Genomic DNA, 18,165 nt, shown 5'->3' on the forward strand with positions numbered 1-18,165 from the left:
CCTGTTTCTTATGCTCGAGGTATCTGCTTGATTTTACTCATAACATTCTTTTTTTGTAAATTCCCTCAATATTTTACTTTAAAATTGAGTAAAGTGAATAGGAAATTAGGAGAATATTTGGGAATGGAGTTGCCAAAAGCTTTCATTAATTTCCCATTTTCATTTATTAGACAATGTTCATTCATCAAAGTTTGCTAATTGGAGTCGAGAATCCGTAGAACTTTTCACTTAGAACTTACTGGATATTTTTTAATGAAAGATTACCTCACCTCTCTGGCAGAGATTGGAAATGAGAAAGATACATTAGAGGTGTTTTTAAAATGATACTTACATTTTATTATTAATATCAAGTTTCATAGTTTAAGGTAGACAGTTATGTACAAACCTATTCCTTGTTCTTTTCTAAAAAACTGAAGATAGTTTGAGGACCTGATACCTTCATGCTGTCATTAAGAGAGAGAAAAAGGGCAGAGAGAATAAAAACCAAGTAATACATTTTGATTAAGTTTCCCAACTCCTGTAAGTCCTACAAATAGACAATGTATATTCTCCTCAGAGAAACGAGATTTAAAGCAGAGTTTGGGGGAGGGGTGGTTCTGAAGGGAGATTATTTTGTTTGTTTTTCTTAAAACATTGGGACAAAAGGGAAAATATATTTCAGCAGGGCTATAACCTTGTAAATATAGTATAAATGTTGCATATTTAATCAGTATACATTTTTAAATATTCATAGTTGGGTTATGTTTGTTTTAATAATGTTAGGCCGTCACCTGATAATTTTTGTCTGTGCATTTTAGGTGTATCAATATTCAGTTTGAAAGAGATTCAGTTGCAAAAGGACCCGGGTTTTCGAAATTCTTCTTATCCAGAGACAGGTGTGTTTGTCATAAACCATTTCACATGTCGATCATGAAATTTTGCGTGGAACCAAGTTTTTGGTTTATAAATTGATCAGTAAAATTATTGATGTAAAAACCAATGTACAGTGCATTCCACAACTGTGTATGTTAGCATTGCACGTACTCACTTTTCTGTATGATGTGGGCAGCTCAGTAATTCTTCAGAGAGAAATCTGACTCAGTCAAGTCAGGGATCCTGAAAGCTGCAGATGGCACAAAGACTTACAAGTGGCCTGGCTTGATCACTGCACACGCCATCCATGGTACCTGAGGCAGAAGACACATCTTGTGCTTCCCTAGTCGTCAGGTTCATCACTTCGAAGCATAGACGCGATACACTGACCCCATCAACAAAAGGGTCATTTAAGACAGTGCTGATCACTCTTACCATGGAATAGTAGCTTTTGCTGGTGGGAACATTAGCTTCCTAGAGTCACCAAATACTGTATGTAGGATAAAACTGAACCTTGAACTGCCTCATAAAATGACTTTATATTTTAGGACATGGGAAGAACAGAAGACAGAGCATGCTCTTTTAAGTCTGATAACATGGTTTCAAGCCCAGCCCCCAGCCTTTCTTATCAATCAAGGACACAGAAATGAAGGCAATTATTTCTTTTGGTGGACTTGGAATCTCCGTTTGTCTACACTGTCCTCTTCACAGTGGAGTCTTTTTATTTCAGGCCTACAGATTGTTTTTATATTTGTTGTCACAGTGTGACAATTTTTTTGTACAGTTGGTTTTAAGGTCTTCTCTGCCGGTAGAGCCAGTAGGTTACAGCCGTTGATGTAACTGTAGCTGCAATTTTTGTGCAGGACTGAGAAACACAGTGCATTATTTATTGCGGAATCATTGCTGCTAAATAACTACTGTCTGTTTATTTAACACAACAATTGAATGCCTGAAGAAGTTGCAGTGGCTTTATTATATGTGAATGCATCTGTTTCTCCTCACAAAATGTTTTACTGCTGCATTTTTTGTTTGTTTGTTTGTTTGTTTTTAAGATTAAACTGCAGTGTTTCCTGGAATGTAATTTAGCTTTGCTTAACAGTAAAATAAGTGAGCCATCTTGAACACTCTAAGTTCACGCTATATAATCTTTATGATTTTTTTTTATTGAACATTGACAAATAGAGTAGCTAAGAAATTGATAAGCACATTATGTTTAGGAAAGCCTATGATGCAGAAGTTGATTCAAGCAAGTGAATGAATACCTGACATTTTGGAGATCTCACTTTAGATACCAGTAAATTAAAGCACCAAAATTATTTATTTTTACCTTTCCTCATTTTAGAAATATTTACTGCATATTATTGGATATTTGTATACTAATACACTTACCTATTTTACATTGTGCTTTAATTTAGTTAAAATCATACAAGTCCGGTCAAACATGAGAGGTCTTGTTTCTGTTTGTGTTAAATACAATTCTTTTATTAGAAAGGATGATACTTCGTTGAGGAACAATTTATTAATATTTCATTTGGGGGCTGTATGTGTGTGTGTTTTAATAACATTCACTTGGAATCAGCTGAAAGCTGTAATATGTCTTTGAAATGAGCCATGATAAATACAAATGAAAAAAGTGAGAACTTAGAGGATTGTTTTAAAACATTGTAGGTATTATCTGTTTACCCAAAATAGTAAATATTACAGTTTTAATTATGCATCTCTTTGAATATCATAGCCACACCTTGGTGTTGGTAACAGTGTTTTAAGCATTTGTGTTAACTTTTAAGATTATTTGTTTAGTGCATCTTACAAACTACAAATCTTAATTGGTATATTTTGAGATCATGTAAATTTTTGGCTTATATATCATGAAAATAGTCATAACTTAATTTTTTTCCTGACATTCACTGTAAAACATTCAGGGGTCCTACCATTTCTGTTCAGGAAAACTTGTAGTTTATTGTTATTTAACAGTATTAAGTGAATTTCTGTATATTTCATTTTAACTTTATTTGTGAATAGTGATTGTGGCATGTGTGGGGTGATATTTTAATATTTCATAATACTGAAATTTTAATTTTTTAAAAAAAATTTCTGGAAGAAACAGATTCATGTGTAATGGTGAATATTGGACCACTACTGTTTTTCACAATTGTAAATTAGTTTTATGTTAAACCCTGTAGCCTAACAAACTGCTGTTATTTCTAACTGACAGACATGTATTACTTTGAAGGTTATAAATATCATGTGAAATTCCTTCATTTTGTTTTGAAATTTATAATAACAAAATCTTCATGTTGTTAAAAATGTGGTTTTGTTGAGTCCCAGTTCTTTCTAGGGGAAGAATGCTGTGCAGAATGGGATAATTTTCTTTTATGGGTCTCATTCTTAAGATAATGAAGTCTCACTGTGCGAATAATATTTAACTTACATTTGTGTTGGCCATTTAGTAATCTGTACTGTAGTTTTATAGAATAGCCTTCGCAATTATAAGTGTCACATATTTTGTTTCAGATTACATATTGGATATGTTCATAAGTTTGACTTACATATAAAAGGTGAAGAAATATTTCCAGTAATATAAAGTTCTTCCTAGGAACTCCTAGGAATGTTTCTTCATTTTATTAAGGAATTTGGTATCTTTTTCTTTTTTTTTTTTGATACTTGAGCGCCATTCAGGTCCTGGAAACTTTGCAATGAAGAGAATTGAAACTCAGAAATTTTGAACCTTGAACACTTAATGATTCGTCTTAAACTGACAGGGTTCTTAAAGGTAAGACAGGATGACTTTTTTTGTTTTCCTTCCAAGTGATGATGTTAACACGTATTGAATATGTCACTCTAGGTATATAGAAGCAGCTGCCTTTTATTTGGTGCTTTATCAGCTTATGTTTGAAAGTCGACTTGTTAACATGTTAAAATAATTTGTCTTTTGGACCCAAGACAATTCATGCAGGGATCTTTGTTTTTACTGTTTTTTAAAGTTGTGGTAATTTATATAGTATATAACATATTAATAAAATTTGCCATTTACCTGTTCAGTGGCATTAATTCAGTGGCATTAATTAGATTCACAACGTTGTACAGCAGTTACCACTATCTATTTCCAAATTTTTCGTCACTCCAAACAAATTGTGTACCTATTAAGAAATAAACTCCCATTCCCACCCCACCCCCCAGACCCTGGTAACCTCACATACACTTTTTGTCTCTGAATTGGCTATCGTAGATAGTTCATATAGGTGGGATCGTACTATGTTCGTCCTTTTGTGTCTGGCCTGTTTGACTCAGCATAATGTTTTCAAGGTGCATCCATGTTATAGCATATATTAAAACTTCACTTTTTATGACTAAATATTCTGTGATATGAATACATTTTGTTTGTCCATTCATCTGTTGATGAACACTGGGTTTTCCCCACCTTTTAGCTCTTGTGAATAACGCTGCTATGAACATTGGTGCACAAGCATCTGTTTTGAGTCCTTGTTGTCAATTCTTTGGGTTTATATATACCTAGGAGTAGTTGTTGGGTGATGTAGTAATTATGTGTTTAACTTTTTGAGGAACCACCAAACTGTTTTCCATAACGATTGCACTATTTTACATTCCCAGTGGTAATACCATGTTTCCCGAAAATAAAACCTAGCCAATCAGCTCTACTGCATCTTTTGGAGCAAAAATTAATATAAAACCCGGTCTTATTTTACTATAAGACCCAGTGTAATGTAATATATATGAAATGATATGATATACTACCTGGTATGATATTAACCGGGTCTTATATTAATTTTTGCTCCAAGACACATTCGAGCTGATTGTCCAGTTAGGTCTTATTTTCGGGGAAACAGGGTATATGAGAGTTCCAATTTCTCCTCCGCATCACCAACACTTGTTTTCCTTTTTCTCATTATTTATTCTGATATGTTTGAAGTGGTATCTTGTGGTTTTAATTTTCATTTCCCTGATGACTAAAGATGTTGAGCATCTTTTTATGTGCTTATTGGCCATTTGTATATCTGCTGTGGGGAAATGTCTATTAAGGTCCTTTGCCCATTTAAAAATTGGATTGTAATGTTTTTTTGTTGTTGAGTTGTAATTTATGTATTCTAGATGTTAGTTAGACCCTTATGAGGTATGTGATTTGTGATTTCTTCCAGTCTGTGGGTTGTCTTTTATTTTCTTGATGGTGTCATTTTGATACATACAAGTTTTAAGTTTAATGAAGTCCACTGTATCTATTTTTTGTTGTTGCCTCAGCTCTTGGTGGCATATTTAAGAAAGTATTGCCAAATCCAAGGTCATGAATATTTTCCCGTTTTAAGAGTTTTATACTTACAGTGCTTACATTTAAGGCCTTGGTCCATTTTGAGTTAATTTTTGTATATGGTGTAAAGTTAGGGTCCAACATCATTCTTTGCATGTGAGTATCTAGTTTTTACAGCACCATGTATTTGTTGACTGCCCTTTCCCAAGGTCTTGGCACCCTTGTTGAAAATCAATTGACTGTAGATGTGAGGGTTTATTTGGGGGCTCTTAACTTCTCTTAATATTCTGTTGGTCTACATCTCTGTCCTTCTGCCTGTACCACAATGTTTTGATTACTTAGAGCTTTGTAAGTTTTGAAATCAAGAAGTGTGAGTCCTCCAACTTTGTTCTTTTTTATAAGATTGTTTTTGGCTATCTCATAAAAAGGTCACTGGAAAATTCATATAAATTTTAGGATGAAATTTTTCTGTTTCTGGGGAAAAAAGTGCCAGTAGAGTTGTGATAGGAATTGCATTGAAACTGTAGGTCACTTTGGGTAGAATAGTGATTTTAACAAACCATACATGTGGGATGTCTAATTTCTTTCAACAGTGTTTCAGCAGTGTTCAGTGCCTCCTTGATTAAATTCATTCCTTAAGTATTTTATTCTTTTTGATGCTATTGTAGGTGGAATTGTTTTAATTTTTTTCAAATTTTTCGTTGCTAGTGTGTAAGTGATTTTTACATGTAGATTTTACATGTAAAATCCCCAACTTTACTGAATTTATTAGCTGTAGTTTTTTGTGGGGATTCTTTAAGTTTTCTACATGTAAGACATGTCATCTGTAAATATAGTTTTATTTCTTCCTTTCTAATATGGATGCCATTTATTTATATTTATTTACTTACTTATTTACTTGTTTATTTTTGCCTAATTGCTCTGGCTGGGACTTTCAGTACTATGTTGAATAAAAGTGGCAACAGATGCTATCCTTCTCTTGTTTCTGATGTTAGGGGAAAAGCTTTCAGTCTTTCACCATTGAGTATATTAGTTGTGGCTAAAAGAATAAATGGTAATTTTTTCCCTTCTTCGTCACCTCCCCTATCTCAATACAGAATAACTGATAAAACTTAAGATTTAAAAGATCAAGGTACACTTTTAAACCCATTTCCTTCTCTCCAATTCAATCTCAATAATTATATTTGTTTAAATATCTGTTCAAAGCAGATTATATATACATAGCATGTTTTGATATACCACATTTAAAGCTAGACAAGACTCATTTTCTAACCTGTATCCACATGGAAAAATGAAATTTTGATTATCCCAAGTAAATGGAAGTAAACCAACCCACTTGCCTCCTCACACCTTTTATCACAAAGTATTTATTGAACAAAAATAATATAACAGTAAAAATGATACATATATGAAAGTGAATCAAGATTTGCAGTCATAGAAAAGATGTGTACAAAGAGACCATGTTTAGGTTATAGTTCTATAAAACTTTAGCCATTGCAGTTTAACACTGATCAAATAGACATATAAAAAGGAAGAAAAAGTTACTATGTTCTTTGAAACCTATTTTCTGACTAAAATAGTTGATTAAAAAAAAAAGCAAACACATAGAATGAGGCAGAGCTATAAGGGTTATACTTCAATAGCCAGTTCTCTATGTTATAGTGAGTTTTTGAGCCATCAAAAATTATGGTATTTTTCTCCTTTCTAGTAAATGGAGCTAGAGTATATGTTAATCATAATATTTGGAGGAAGGGAATACCAGAATTCAGATATATAATCATTTGAATATTTTCAATCAGCATTTACGTTTTAAAATATTTTGGGTTGAGATTTTTGGCACATTAACTTCCTTTTTAGTCTCTGTAATTATCTTGTATTTGGGGTGCGTCCTCTGACACATAATTTTTAAATGCTCTATCTTTATTTGTTTTTTCTACTTAACATATAGTTTTGGACCAGTAGTTACTTTAGATAAGCATGTAGAAGCACAACTGGACTGAGCACCAATCATTGTCTTACCTTCGATGGGCTGTGTGGCCTTAGGCAACTCCCAGCTTCTCCTGTGCAATTGTCCTTATCTGAAAAGGGTGGTGGGACATTCTCAAAGGCCCCTTCTAGCTCTAACATTTTATGTTTGGTAAATAGCCGGACCCGCTATTTTAGTACAGAATCATACTTAGCCCGTGAGGGAGTGACAGTAGTGTCTTTTTGTGGATTTTGGAATCAGTCCCATTACTTTGTATTCAAAGATGCATACTAGAGTGTTTGGATTTTTCTCCAGATAAGGGCATACATCCCGGCACATAGAGATGTTCAATTTCAATTGAAACTCAAAATTTGTAAGTATTGTAACAAAAATCTTAGTTTTTGAAAATTGAAAAAATGCTTGTGGTTTTATAAGCTTTATTTTTTACAAAACCCTTCTCATAATCCCTGCTATTTAATACCTGGTTTGGATCAATTAATTATTCAGTAACATTTCAAAGTGGTTTCTGTTACTTATAGTTAAGGATGATAATGAACCTGATGTTGAATTGAAAGCAGAGCCCTTTCCAGTTCTCTTACATTAAAACTTTCCTACTAAACATACAGAACAATGTCTTAGAGTGGTGCCTGCTGATTTTTTGAAGGAACAGAAAATAGGTCTCTATTATCACTGCTCTAAACTACACTACACAAAAGAATTTACTGCTGAGTGTTCCACATTGTTATATAATCAGTTCAGTTCCACAGTGATGAGGTTCCTGAAGAATTTTGTATTTGTTGTATCACATTTCCTTCATTCTCACCGTAAACTTAGTAATAACCTCTCCAGTCCCACAAGCAAGGCTATAGCTATATACATGAAGATACCTGTGTTACAAAATTGTTTGTTGTTTGTATTCATCACCAGTCTGTGAGCCTCTTCCCAAGCATAGCGTTTTTAAATGTTAATTATAGTTCCCGCGATTTAGAGAAACAATTCACTCATAATGATACATGAAATGTATCAGAGGAGTGTGATTCTCTATGGAAAATGGGAAGAACCAGAGCTAATTTTTTGAAATAAGAACATGTTAACTCAGGAAATATTTTAGGGGTATGGATAGAGTAAACTTGACATAGCTTTTCCATCTCAGGTTTTTTGTTTGGGAGGAGTCTAAAAGATTGTGAACAGCTAGGAGGCTAGCCTTTCAAAGTTTACTTTTTTAAAAATGCACTTTAGAACATTTTCTTTTGTGAATGTTTATTGTCTAAATATGGCTTAGTTTCTTATAAAAACATTATGTGGACATTACATTTATTGAATTTCAGTTCAAAAGGTTCTCTAAGGCAATTATAATTGAAAGCAAAAAAGAAAAAGTAATATGAATATGCTTTCATATTGCCTACTTGTGAAAAATAATGAAATTCTACTAGAGAGCTGTGTGATACTAATTTTTGTCTTTCAAACATTTTCTCTTAATACTAAAAAATATATAAATCATTTACATTAAACTAAATGCAAAGGAAGGCACAGCTGGTTATAGTGTATATAAGCACAGTTCAGCATACATAGAATAAAGGGGGAAAAGCTTCACATCCTTATTAGTTACACTGAAAACCATTAAGAAAAGTTCTTCACTGTCAACAGTGTTCAACACTTAAGAGCTACGAGGATATAAAAACAAACATTAAAATTCACTTAATGCAAAACAGATTTTCATATATACTTGAATATAAAAAAAGTTTTAAAAATGCTAACATAAATCTAGACTGTCCATGTTATGAAAAGTGCAAACCAAATTAACAGAGGGTTTCACAAAGTCCTTCTCATGACACAGGTAAACTAGCCCATGGGGACAAATTTGTTTCATTAGTTAATGAGTCTTTAATTGTGGCCAGATGTCATCAGGACTTCTGAGAGTTCGAAGAAAGCAGTACTGGAGAAGCAGCTCTGTCCAGATTGGGGATTGGCACTGGCATGTGGCCATTAAGCAGTGTTGGGAACTGTAGGGGACAAAAGATTTTAAAAATAATTACTGCAAGTCCATTGGGAAGATCTTGAATTCTTTACATTTCTAGACAGACCAGAGTGGGTCAGTTCTGTTATCACACCTGTGATACCGTGTTTCCCCTAAAATAAGACCTAGCCGGACCATCAGCTAATACATTTTTTGGAACAAAAATTAATATAAGACCCAGTATTATATTATATTATACCCGGTCTTATATTAATTTGTGCTCCAAAAGACACATTAGAGCTGATGGTTCGGCTAGGTCTTATTTTCGGAGAAACACGGTACAGTTTAAATTGTGAATTATTTTACAGAATGAGTAACTGGAAGACAACAATGAAATCAAGATTACATACAGCAAACAGGATAAGGCCCAGGAAATGTCCCTATTATTTTATATGCTTAGGCTACTAGAAAAAAATATGTACTTTAAATGTTGCTAAAGTATGCTCTAATACTATTTTTAAAAGGTTCCAAGCTACTTAGAATGCTCATTTGCTTTAAATATTAAGGGAAAAAAAATTAACTTTGAAAACCCTTTATATGTGACTCAGTAATTTCTAATACTGTATTTTGAAATTCGCCATCAGAATGAGAAATGTTTTTATCTTAAAAGATTTACAAAGCAAGAATATATTTGGGGGCTGAGAAAATATTCTAACTAAAATGATAACTAACATAAAACTTAATAATAGAGAGATCGATCACCCATTCATGACACAACTTGAATAAAGATAATTTCTTCTGTATTGCTGGTAACTAAGATGATAAATAGGATAAAGATACATGCTTTGGTAACTTTCAGGTCTTAAAGAAATACAGCAGCTATACTCCCAAATGAACAAGATTGCAGGTCAATTTTAACACGTGATTGTTTACAACTAGATTTTCTTTGTCTAGGATGATACGTGTCAGAATGATCTCCTGGGCTGTCTTCTAGTTTAATTCCTGTTAGTCTAGCTAAATTAAATATTAAACTTCACTTCAACACTAAATATCAAACTACAGAACCTGGTACATGTTAGAAGTACAATAAATATTTGTAGAACAAACATATTTGTAATTTTCAAGCTATTTTAGTAACTTTTATGTATCTAGTGCCTTATAGTTTATCAGTGGTTGTCATTTCATTTGATATCTAGAGCCTCTGTAAGGTAAGTTTGGTTATCCCCATTTTATAGCTGAGAAAACAGAGTTCAAGTAAGTTCTTAATAGGCTGAAGGTCATAGCTAATAAGCAATAAAACCAAGTTTTAAACTGTCTGATGGAAAGATATTGCGTTTTCTGTACCAAACTGCCCAATTTATTTTTGGTAGGGGTTGGGATTGGGGGGAGTACTCTTTAATTACTGTTTCGGTTTCTTTAATGGTTATTGGTACATTCTAGGTTTTTGTTTCTTTTCTGACACTTTGGAATTTTAGTTTTTTTAATAGAATTTGATCCATTTCAGCTGGGTTATAAAATCCATATGCATGTAGCTTATACTCTAATTTAAGTTCCGTACTCCTACCCACTGTTCCTACTAAATTAGAGTGAAGACTGGAAGAAGAGCAGGTTTTGAATTTTTATTCTTTTAGTTTATTTGCATCTTCTCTTATTTTGGTTTTATATATTTTATTGGTGTTTTCAAAAGACTTAGCTTTTGGTTTAGTCTCTTTTTTAAGATAGTCGTACATTATTGATTTCTCTTTATTTTCCCTTTGCTCTTTATTTCTTATACACGCGGTTATCATGGTTTCTTTGGTTAGCCTGGTTTTTCTGGTGTGTTTCATAGTTGTCTTTATTGGCTCTAACTACCCTCCCCTCGCCCACACCTCCCCCTCCCCCACAATTCCCCAAACTTGTCCTCAGCCTGCCTTTCTCCTATCCTGGACTCAGCAGTCATTTCCTGTTGTTAGTCAGACATACCCACCAATGTGTCTTCCCCACAAGACCTGCTCTCCTGTGCTCATTCGCAAGTCAGTGAAAGTGGTGGTTAGAAGTGAGTATCGTCCTGACCTTGATTCAGAGCTCTGCTACTTATTAATATGGGAGGGACATTGGGTAAACTGAAGCAACATCTCTGGGCCTTAGTTTCCTTATCTTTTCAAATAGAACTATTGGGAGTATTAAATGAGAAGCCCCAAAAAGTTCTTAGAACAATGTCTGGCATATAGTAAGTAGCTCTCAATAAATGTTAACTATTGTTATTAATAACATTTCCAGTCTTTTAATCATTTAGTAATTTTGGCCTCTTCCTACTTTTCATTACCTATTTACTCCTTAAACCCAACTAAAACTTCCTCTGAGTTTCCAATGTTCTAATCTAAAAGATGATTCTTCCCAAAGTAGTTAGAGTAGTGTAAGTTTCCTCACATCTTCATGCCCCTTACGCTTTCTGCTTTCTCTTCAGTCAATCTGCACTGATACCAGCAATATCTTTCTAAGACAGATGCCATCATACCATCTCCAGCTTAAAAAGCCTTCCATGGCTGTCACTAAGAGATTAAGATGGAAACTCCTCAGCATACTATTCAAGACCCACAGCTGCTTTTCCAATTTGATCTCCTATCATCCAGTACCTTCCTGAACAGACTATGTAAAGGCATGCCGACCCACTAATCTACAGTGTGCTTTACTGTTTGCTGAAATCCTGGCCCATCTTAGCTCAATTTAGGTTCCACTGCCTGGGAGCTTTTGTCCAGTCCCCAGCTAGAAAAGAGCTATTACTGTTGGGTTCGTATAGTACCTTGTTTACACATCTATTCACGTATTCTATAACCTCTACAGCCCCCGCCTCAGAATATTACAAATATTTGCTGGGTTAGATTTGAATTAAAAATTACAGAAAACATTCTCAATTGAAAACTTGATGAGCTCCATCCATCTTGTTTCAAGATATATCTGTATCACTAGGCTTATTCTGAATTTGATCAAAATCTGTTTCAAAAGTGGAACAGGCATCCTTTAGACAAACTGAAAATGCCAAACTGTCCAGTAGGAACTGATCTCACTTTCTTTATAAATCATGGTTGTATTTTTAGATTTAGCACAGTGTCTTTCTCATCTCACTCTAAATAACACGCCTCGATTACAAAGCATACCTCTCCTAGAAAGACTATCTTCTCTCTCCTTCCCTCATTCAGTTTCTGCTATAACTTGCCATAACAATTCTCTATCAGGGGACGTTCTGTGCAAAAACTCAGCTCTGTCAACCCTAAGGATTCTGATCTATTCCAATCACAAGAAATTTGCCAGCATCGTTTAAAACTTACTCTACTTTTTTTTCTTCCTCCAACACATTCATACCATGTGAAAGAGGTGTTATTATTTTTAAAAGAAATTATTTTCATTAGTTGAAAAGGGGTACTGTTGACACTGTCTGAATTTTGAAGATCTATCATTTGAAATGTCTAGTTTTAAAAATCAAAGTATAGGTAGCATTTGAGATCTTGCTCTTCAGCATATATCATTAGTTTGGCTCAAATGAACTCTTGTTAAAATTCTCCCCCTAAAAAAATATTATTCCTCTTACCATGTTTTATTATTTACCATTTTCAAAAGTGCTACCGTGTTTCCCCGAAAAGAAGACCTAACTAGAAAATAAGCCCTAGCATGATTTTTCAGGATGACATCCCCTGAACATAAGCCCTAATGTGTCTTTTGGAGGAAAAAGTTAATATAAAACCTGGTCTTATTTTCAGGGAAACACGGTAATTTCCATTTTAGCCACACTCAAATGCTCTATCATAGGAATAGTAATATTTTAAGAGTTTTAAAAGGTTTTTCCTTGGTCTCATGGACCCAATCACAAAGGAGGGCCCAAGGCCCTGTCAGCCATCCAAACATGGTTGCATTTTTTTTCCAGGATTGTATTTTGAATGGCTCCAAGAGAGAGGACAGCCCCATTTTGTGAATTAAAAATTGTGAGCAGGTAGCCTTTAAATGCAGCAACTGCTTCTGCAGAATTCTAACTGTAAACTGGGAACCACTGGTCTGCACTGGTTCTCAAAGTGGTTCCTGGAGCAGTAGCATCACTACCATGTTTCCCCGAAAATAAGACCCGGACAGCCCGCTCTAATGCATCTCTTGGAGCAAAAATTAGTATAAGACCTGGTTTTATTTTACTATAAGACCGGGTGTTCTATTAATTTTTGCTCCAAAAGACGCATTAGAACTGATTGTCCGGCTAGGTCTTATTTTCGGGGAAACACGGTAGGAACTTGAATGAATGTTATCATCTGGCCCCACTCCAAACCTTCTCCCGAATCAGGAACTCGGGGGCACAGCAAATCTGTATTTTATCACACCCTCCTGCTGATTCTGTTGCATACTAACTTTGAGAATCACTGGTTTAGTCGTGACTAAAGAGGAGAGGATACGTACATCTCCTAACCCCAAGAACTCCTGATATGATAATGTGTAGAATCGTTGTGAACATGGAGTAATGGGTTGGGAATGGTTTAGTAGCTAAGGCAGGTATGCCAAAGAACTCCCAAGCAATAGTTCTCCGTGGCTTCCTTGGGAGGTCACCAAGCCCTGCACCAGTCAGGTGGCAGAATTTCTAGTAAGGAGGGAAGTGAGCATCTATGCATTACTCACAAATATCTCTGAACCCTACAGAGGCCCTATGTTAGATCCGAGGACAAGAGGAGTAGTGCAGTCAGTCCCTACTGCCGTGGAGCTTACCGTACACACACACCACACAACTCCTTTCTGCTCTACTTGGGAGCTCTGCTACTAGAATACTGCTGCTCCAATCTGGAGAGTTTCAGGAAATGAGGTCTTTTAGCTCTCTCCATCAAGAGACTGCTAATCTAAAACTTTCCTACGACTACATTTGCTCACTGTTTGCGTTTAGCTGCGGAATTAAAATGGCTAAGCACCAACGTGTTGGCTGTGCATGACCATAGCTCAGTTTCTTGTGATGGGAAGAAGGGCCAGGAAGAGAAACCTGATTACTCCAGGGATACAGTGACATCATGACACCCACCTCCACTACTAGGAAACCAGAGAAGTGAGATAGCAATCAAAACCTGCCTAGCTCTACCCTTCTTCCAACAAGACCCTAAATCCTACCATGCACACAGCTCCTTGCACAGAGGAAGGAGGAAAATATTAAATTAACCTCGACAAGCAAAATGACCAACTCAAAAAAAGGATGGAGACCTGATCTTTTTAACACTTTCTTCAACATCTTTTGGCAGATTCTTAGGCATCCATTAATTCAGTCAGTCAGTGATAATCACTGAGCATGGTTTGTGTACCAAGCAGTGTGCTAGATGCTGGTGGTACATCCCAACGAACAGATGCACTTCCGGCCTCAGGAGGGCCCATAGTCTAGTGGGGTAAACTGCCAGATGGAATAGGCCATCATAACACAAAGTGGCAAGTGCTAGATGCAACAGGAGCAGAACTACAAGTAGCTTGGAGTGAGCCACACTGGGGGGCGGGTATGGGATGCAGGGTGGAGACAGACGAGACTAGAATAAGACAGGTAAAGAGGGAGTTGACACTTTATCCGGCTTTGTCTCATTCCTGTCCCCAGGATCCTTTCTGTTCTACACTCACATATTCAAACAGTAACATCTTGGTCGGTGAGTAACAATCTTTGGGTCTCAAAGAGGAAATAGTGATTTCAACATGATAGCAACTGATGCTACCACAAGATTTTAGTGTGTGAATGAATAATGAATGTGCTTACCTGGGTGTTTGGCGAGATAAAGCAGCTAAGACTTAGTTTTTAACGAAATGCCTCGGATACTCCTTTTTTATGATGGAACAAGGAGAACTTCATTCATGGAATTATACAGTTAACTTTCCTATTACAGTATAGAAAAATTGTCCACTATCATTTTTCAATTTAAGTGATGTCACTTTTGACCAGTACTTAATAAAGTCTTTTATGAGATTTCATAAAATACAATTTTTTAAGTTTTGTCTTTTCCTTAATAAACTTCCAGTTTTCATAGTCAATGACAATTCCAGAATACTTCAAGAACGAATTGTTCCGTTTATAGATACCTGGAGCGAGAACTCCATTTCTGCGTCAGTAAAAATGTCTTGCCTTTTGAGTGCAGCTCCATTAACATAAACGCCTTTGGGAAACAACATTTTAAGCAGTCGTATGGCAGAACTCTATTACCTTTGCAGAATTTATTGGGGGAACACATACATCCCTTAGAAGTTCAGTGTTTAAAAGTTCCTTTCCAAACGCTCACCTGGAACAGCGTGTTTGGGCCTTGCAGCCGGGCAGGACTCAGTGGAGCAACTGGACTAAGGCTGCTCCAGAAATGTATGCTGGACAGCAGTGGACTCGGGGTGAGAAGCAGTCCGTTTGGTGTCTGGGGAAGAAAGCATATAGACAGTTTTTGGCATAGGTATCGCCTGCCTCTGGGGTGATCAGCAGAGTGGCTAGGTAGGTGCACCAGTCACGAACCAAGAGAGAAAGCTCCCCATCTTAGGGAAATGGGACAACTCTGCTATTTCTGCAAGGCTGAGTGCACAGTGTAATTTTAATTTTCTGTAATGCTAACTGTACTGGCAGTTTTAAAAAGGAGGGAGGTATAGACCAGTTACCTTCCCTAAACGTTCTAGTGAAAAAAAGTTTGTAGCAACTTTTGTCCAGATGGTTTTTTCAGTTTGTTCCCTCTCTTTATAATAAACAAGGTTTAGTGTACAACAAAACAGGATCTCAAGAAGGGGCTTTATCCTTTTTTCTTATCTATGTTTTCTTAAGTTTTCTATAGTGGACATCCATTACTTGGGTTACAAACACACACGTTTTTAAAAGGGCCTCCCAAGCTTCACTTTCCCTATCAATGGCCCTTTCATACTTTAGGATTTGCTGCTAAAATACCCTGTAGCAGCTTCTTCAAAAGCTGAACTGGGTTTTCCAGATTTTACTCCGGATGTGGGGCAGATGAGAATTCATCTGCCTGGCAATGGTTTGAAGGAAAGAAAGAAAAAAATCCTTTCTTGTCAGATTGGGTGTAAAGCCAAAACTCTGGGTTTCCCGGGAGAGTGCCAAGGATTGCATTTGCTTGCACACACTCGGCAGGAGCCCTGGCCTGCAAGCCAGCTAAAGGGCAGAAGAAACAACCCTCCCATAAAAGTCTGCATGGCTTTTATGCTCAGCAGAGGCAAACTCTCTGGCCCAGGGTGGTTTTGCACCTTTGGTGACTAAAAGGAGCCCCTCAGTACTTTTGTGATGTCAGTAGGTGTTTTGTGTAAGAAAAACCACAGCAAAGGTGCCAGCTTTTCAGACTGCATCATGCTGGATGCTGAAGTGTTATTTTTTCCTAGAATTGGCCCAACCAGCTTTGTTAATTATGGAGAGCATTTGGCTTAAACCAAAGTTGAAAACTCTACTCTGTTCAGTGGAATGGAAACTTTTCAAATTATGAAGCTGCTGAAAGGTAAACTAATTTATACCAAATTATTTGAGTCTTTGGTGCCACAGCATTTCCTACATATTCAGTGACCTATGAGGTCACTAGGATAAATACATGTTTTTGATAAGCTTCCCATCTGTTCGAATCCAAGGCAATTTCACGAGTGTGCCAGGCCATCTGGCCTAATGGTTAAGACTTACCGGTCCAGCCTGGGCTCTGCTAGGGTGCCAGCCTCAGAACCACTACTTACTTAGCTAGGTGACTGCTCTATGCCTCAGTTTCCTACTTTTTAAAGAGAAAAAAATGCCTACATTACAGGACTGTCGGGAAGATTAAATAAGATGACCTCTGTAAATCTCTTATATGTGCCTGGGACATAGCAAATTCTCAGCAAGTGTTAAAGACTGTTTTCATTAGTAATTGAAAGTCCACCTGACACTTACTAAAATGCATTTCACCTATGCATGGGAAAAACTCACAACTGTATATAGAAAAGTACTTAATGTTCTGAAACAGCCAAGCGAGTCTCATCAGCTGGTACTTAATTAAGGCTCCTCTCCGCTCTGTTAGGCTCGAGTCCACGGGCTCAGGTGATCTGAGAACTAATATTTGCATGTTACTCTGGAGCCAGTTCCCAACCACAGTTATGCCACATTAACATTTAATAACCAGTGTGTTCAGAGCCTCCTCGTTTACCCACCAATGAAGGTCTCAAAGCTCTAAAGAGACAATGAGTCTTCTAAACAAAATGTAGCTACCTTTCTCTCATCCATGGCCATAAATACATACCCATTCTTTTTTAATCCTTTGAGCAATATACAAAGTGTAGCATTTATATTTTCATAGTCTTAAAATTTGTACCCATGTCTGGATTTGAGATGTTTGCACATATGTTTTTCTAAAGGATACAGGATGTATTCAAAATACAGTAGCCTTCTGTTTCTTACACTTAATGTTTGAAATGTCTTCTATAATATATGCAAATCAATACTGTAAAATTACCTCATTCCCTCTTCTCCCTCCCGTCCCTGATCTCCCTGAAGATCCTGTGGCCTTAAAGTAAAAACGGGTTGCTTTTTTAAGGAAAGTTCCTATCAAGTCTGCCCTGGGTCATTCTCAGTGTGAGCTTTCAGAGCCTCTCCCTACGAGCTGCTGGAGTCAGGCAGGGTGGGCTGAGCCTGAGGACGAGGAGCTAAAGAAAGAAACAAAACCCATGCTTCCTCTTCCTTGGGCCCTTGGATGGCCCGGTTCCTGATTCCATCAGCTGCCAGGGCAGGAGATGCCCTCAGGCCCAAAAACTCCTACCAGGATCTCATTTTCATCCTCCCCACTCAGCTCTTCCACTTACTAGTGAATCTCCTAAAAAGCTCATACATCTGAGCTAATCCTGGTGAGCTGGTGGCCAGACAGGCCACACCTGAGTGCCCCCTTGGTTCACATTCCTCCGACCTCCTCTTTCTTCCTATACCCTGCCACCTCCTGCCCGTCAAAATGCCACTACCTCAGAGGACACTTTCCTGCGTTCCCTTCAGTCAGACGACACTTTTCTTTCTAACTACCTGTTTCCTTACCATTTAACATGTTCTGCCTCAGTGTAATTTGCATGTTTTTATTTTGCCTTTAAGATACCGCGCTCATCTCTTTGCCTCTTGAAGTGCACAGCTGCTAAATACTTGATGAGCTGACGCGATCTACCACT

At 36.5% G+C, this 18,165-nt stretch overlaps 2 protein-coding genes across 5 annotated transcripts in view; one reads left to right on the top strand and one right to left on the bottom strand.

Moving 5' to 3' along the window:
- The window catches only part of CDK17 (cyclin dependent kinase 17), a 90,646-nt gene extending 87,487 nt beyond the window's left edge, over positions 1–3,159 (top strand). For 2 of the 3 annotated variants that reach the window (XM_033116325.1, XM_033116324.1), the window contains 2 exons: positions 798–875; positions 1,401–1,936. In XM_033116325.1, coding sequence (XP_032972216.1) covers positions 798–875; positions 1,401–1,438 — 116 coding nt within the window. In that variant the 3' untranslated portion in view covers positions 1,439–1,936. Of the gene's footprint in view, positions 1–797; positions 876–1,400 lie in introns of all 3 variants that reach the window. The other variant, XM_033116323.1, reaches the window with a different exon arrangement.
- Positions 3,160–6,485: 3,326 nt separating this feature from the next.
- Positions 6,486–18,165, bottom strand: part of ELK3 (ETS transcription factor ELK3) — a 66,069-nt gene continuing 54,389 nt past the window's right edge. Inside the window, exons 4-5 of one of the 2 annotated variants that reach the window (XM_033116327.1) lie at positions 15,294–15,416; positions 6,486–9,085 (exon numbers count right to left, since the gene is read on the bottom strand). In XM_033116327.1, coding sequence (XP_032972218.1) covers positions 8,987–9,085; positions 15,294–15,416 — 222 coding nt within the window. In that variant the 3' untranslated portion in view covers positions 6,486–8,986. The remainder of the gene's footprint in view (positions 9,086–15,293; positions 15,417–18,165) is intronic. The other variant, XM_033116326.1, reaches the window with a different exon arrangement.

This window comes from Rhinolophus ferrumequinum, chromosome 10 (genome assembly GCF_004115265.2).
Source record: "Rhinolophus ferrumequinum isolate MPI-CBG mRhiFer1 chromosome 10, mRhiFer1_v1.p, whole genome shotgun sequence".
Classification (NCBI taxonomy): domain Eukaryota; kingdom Metazoa; phylum Chordata; class Mammalia; order Chiroptera; family Rhinolophidae; genus Rhinolophus; species Rhinolophus ferrumequinum.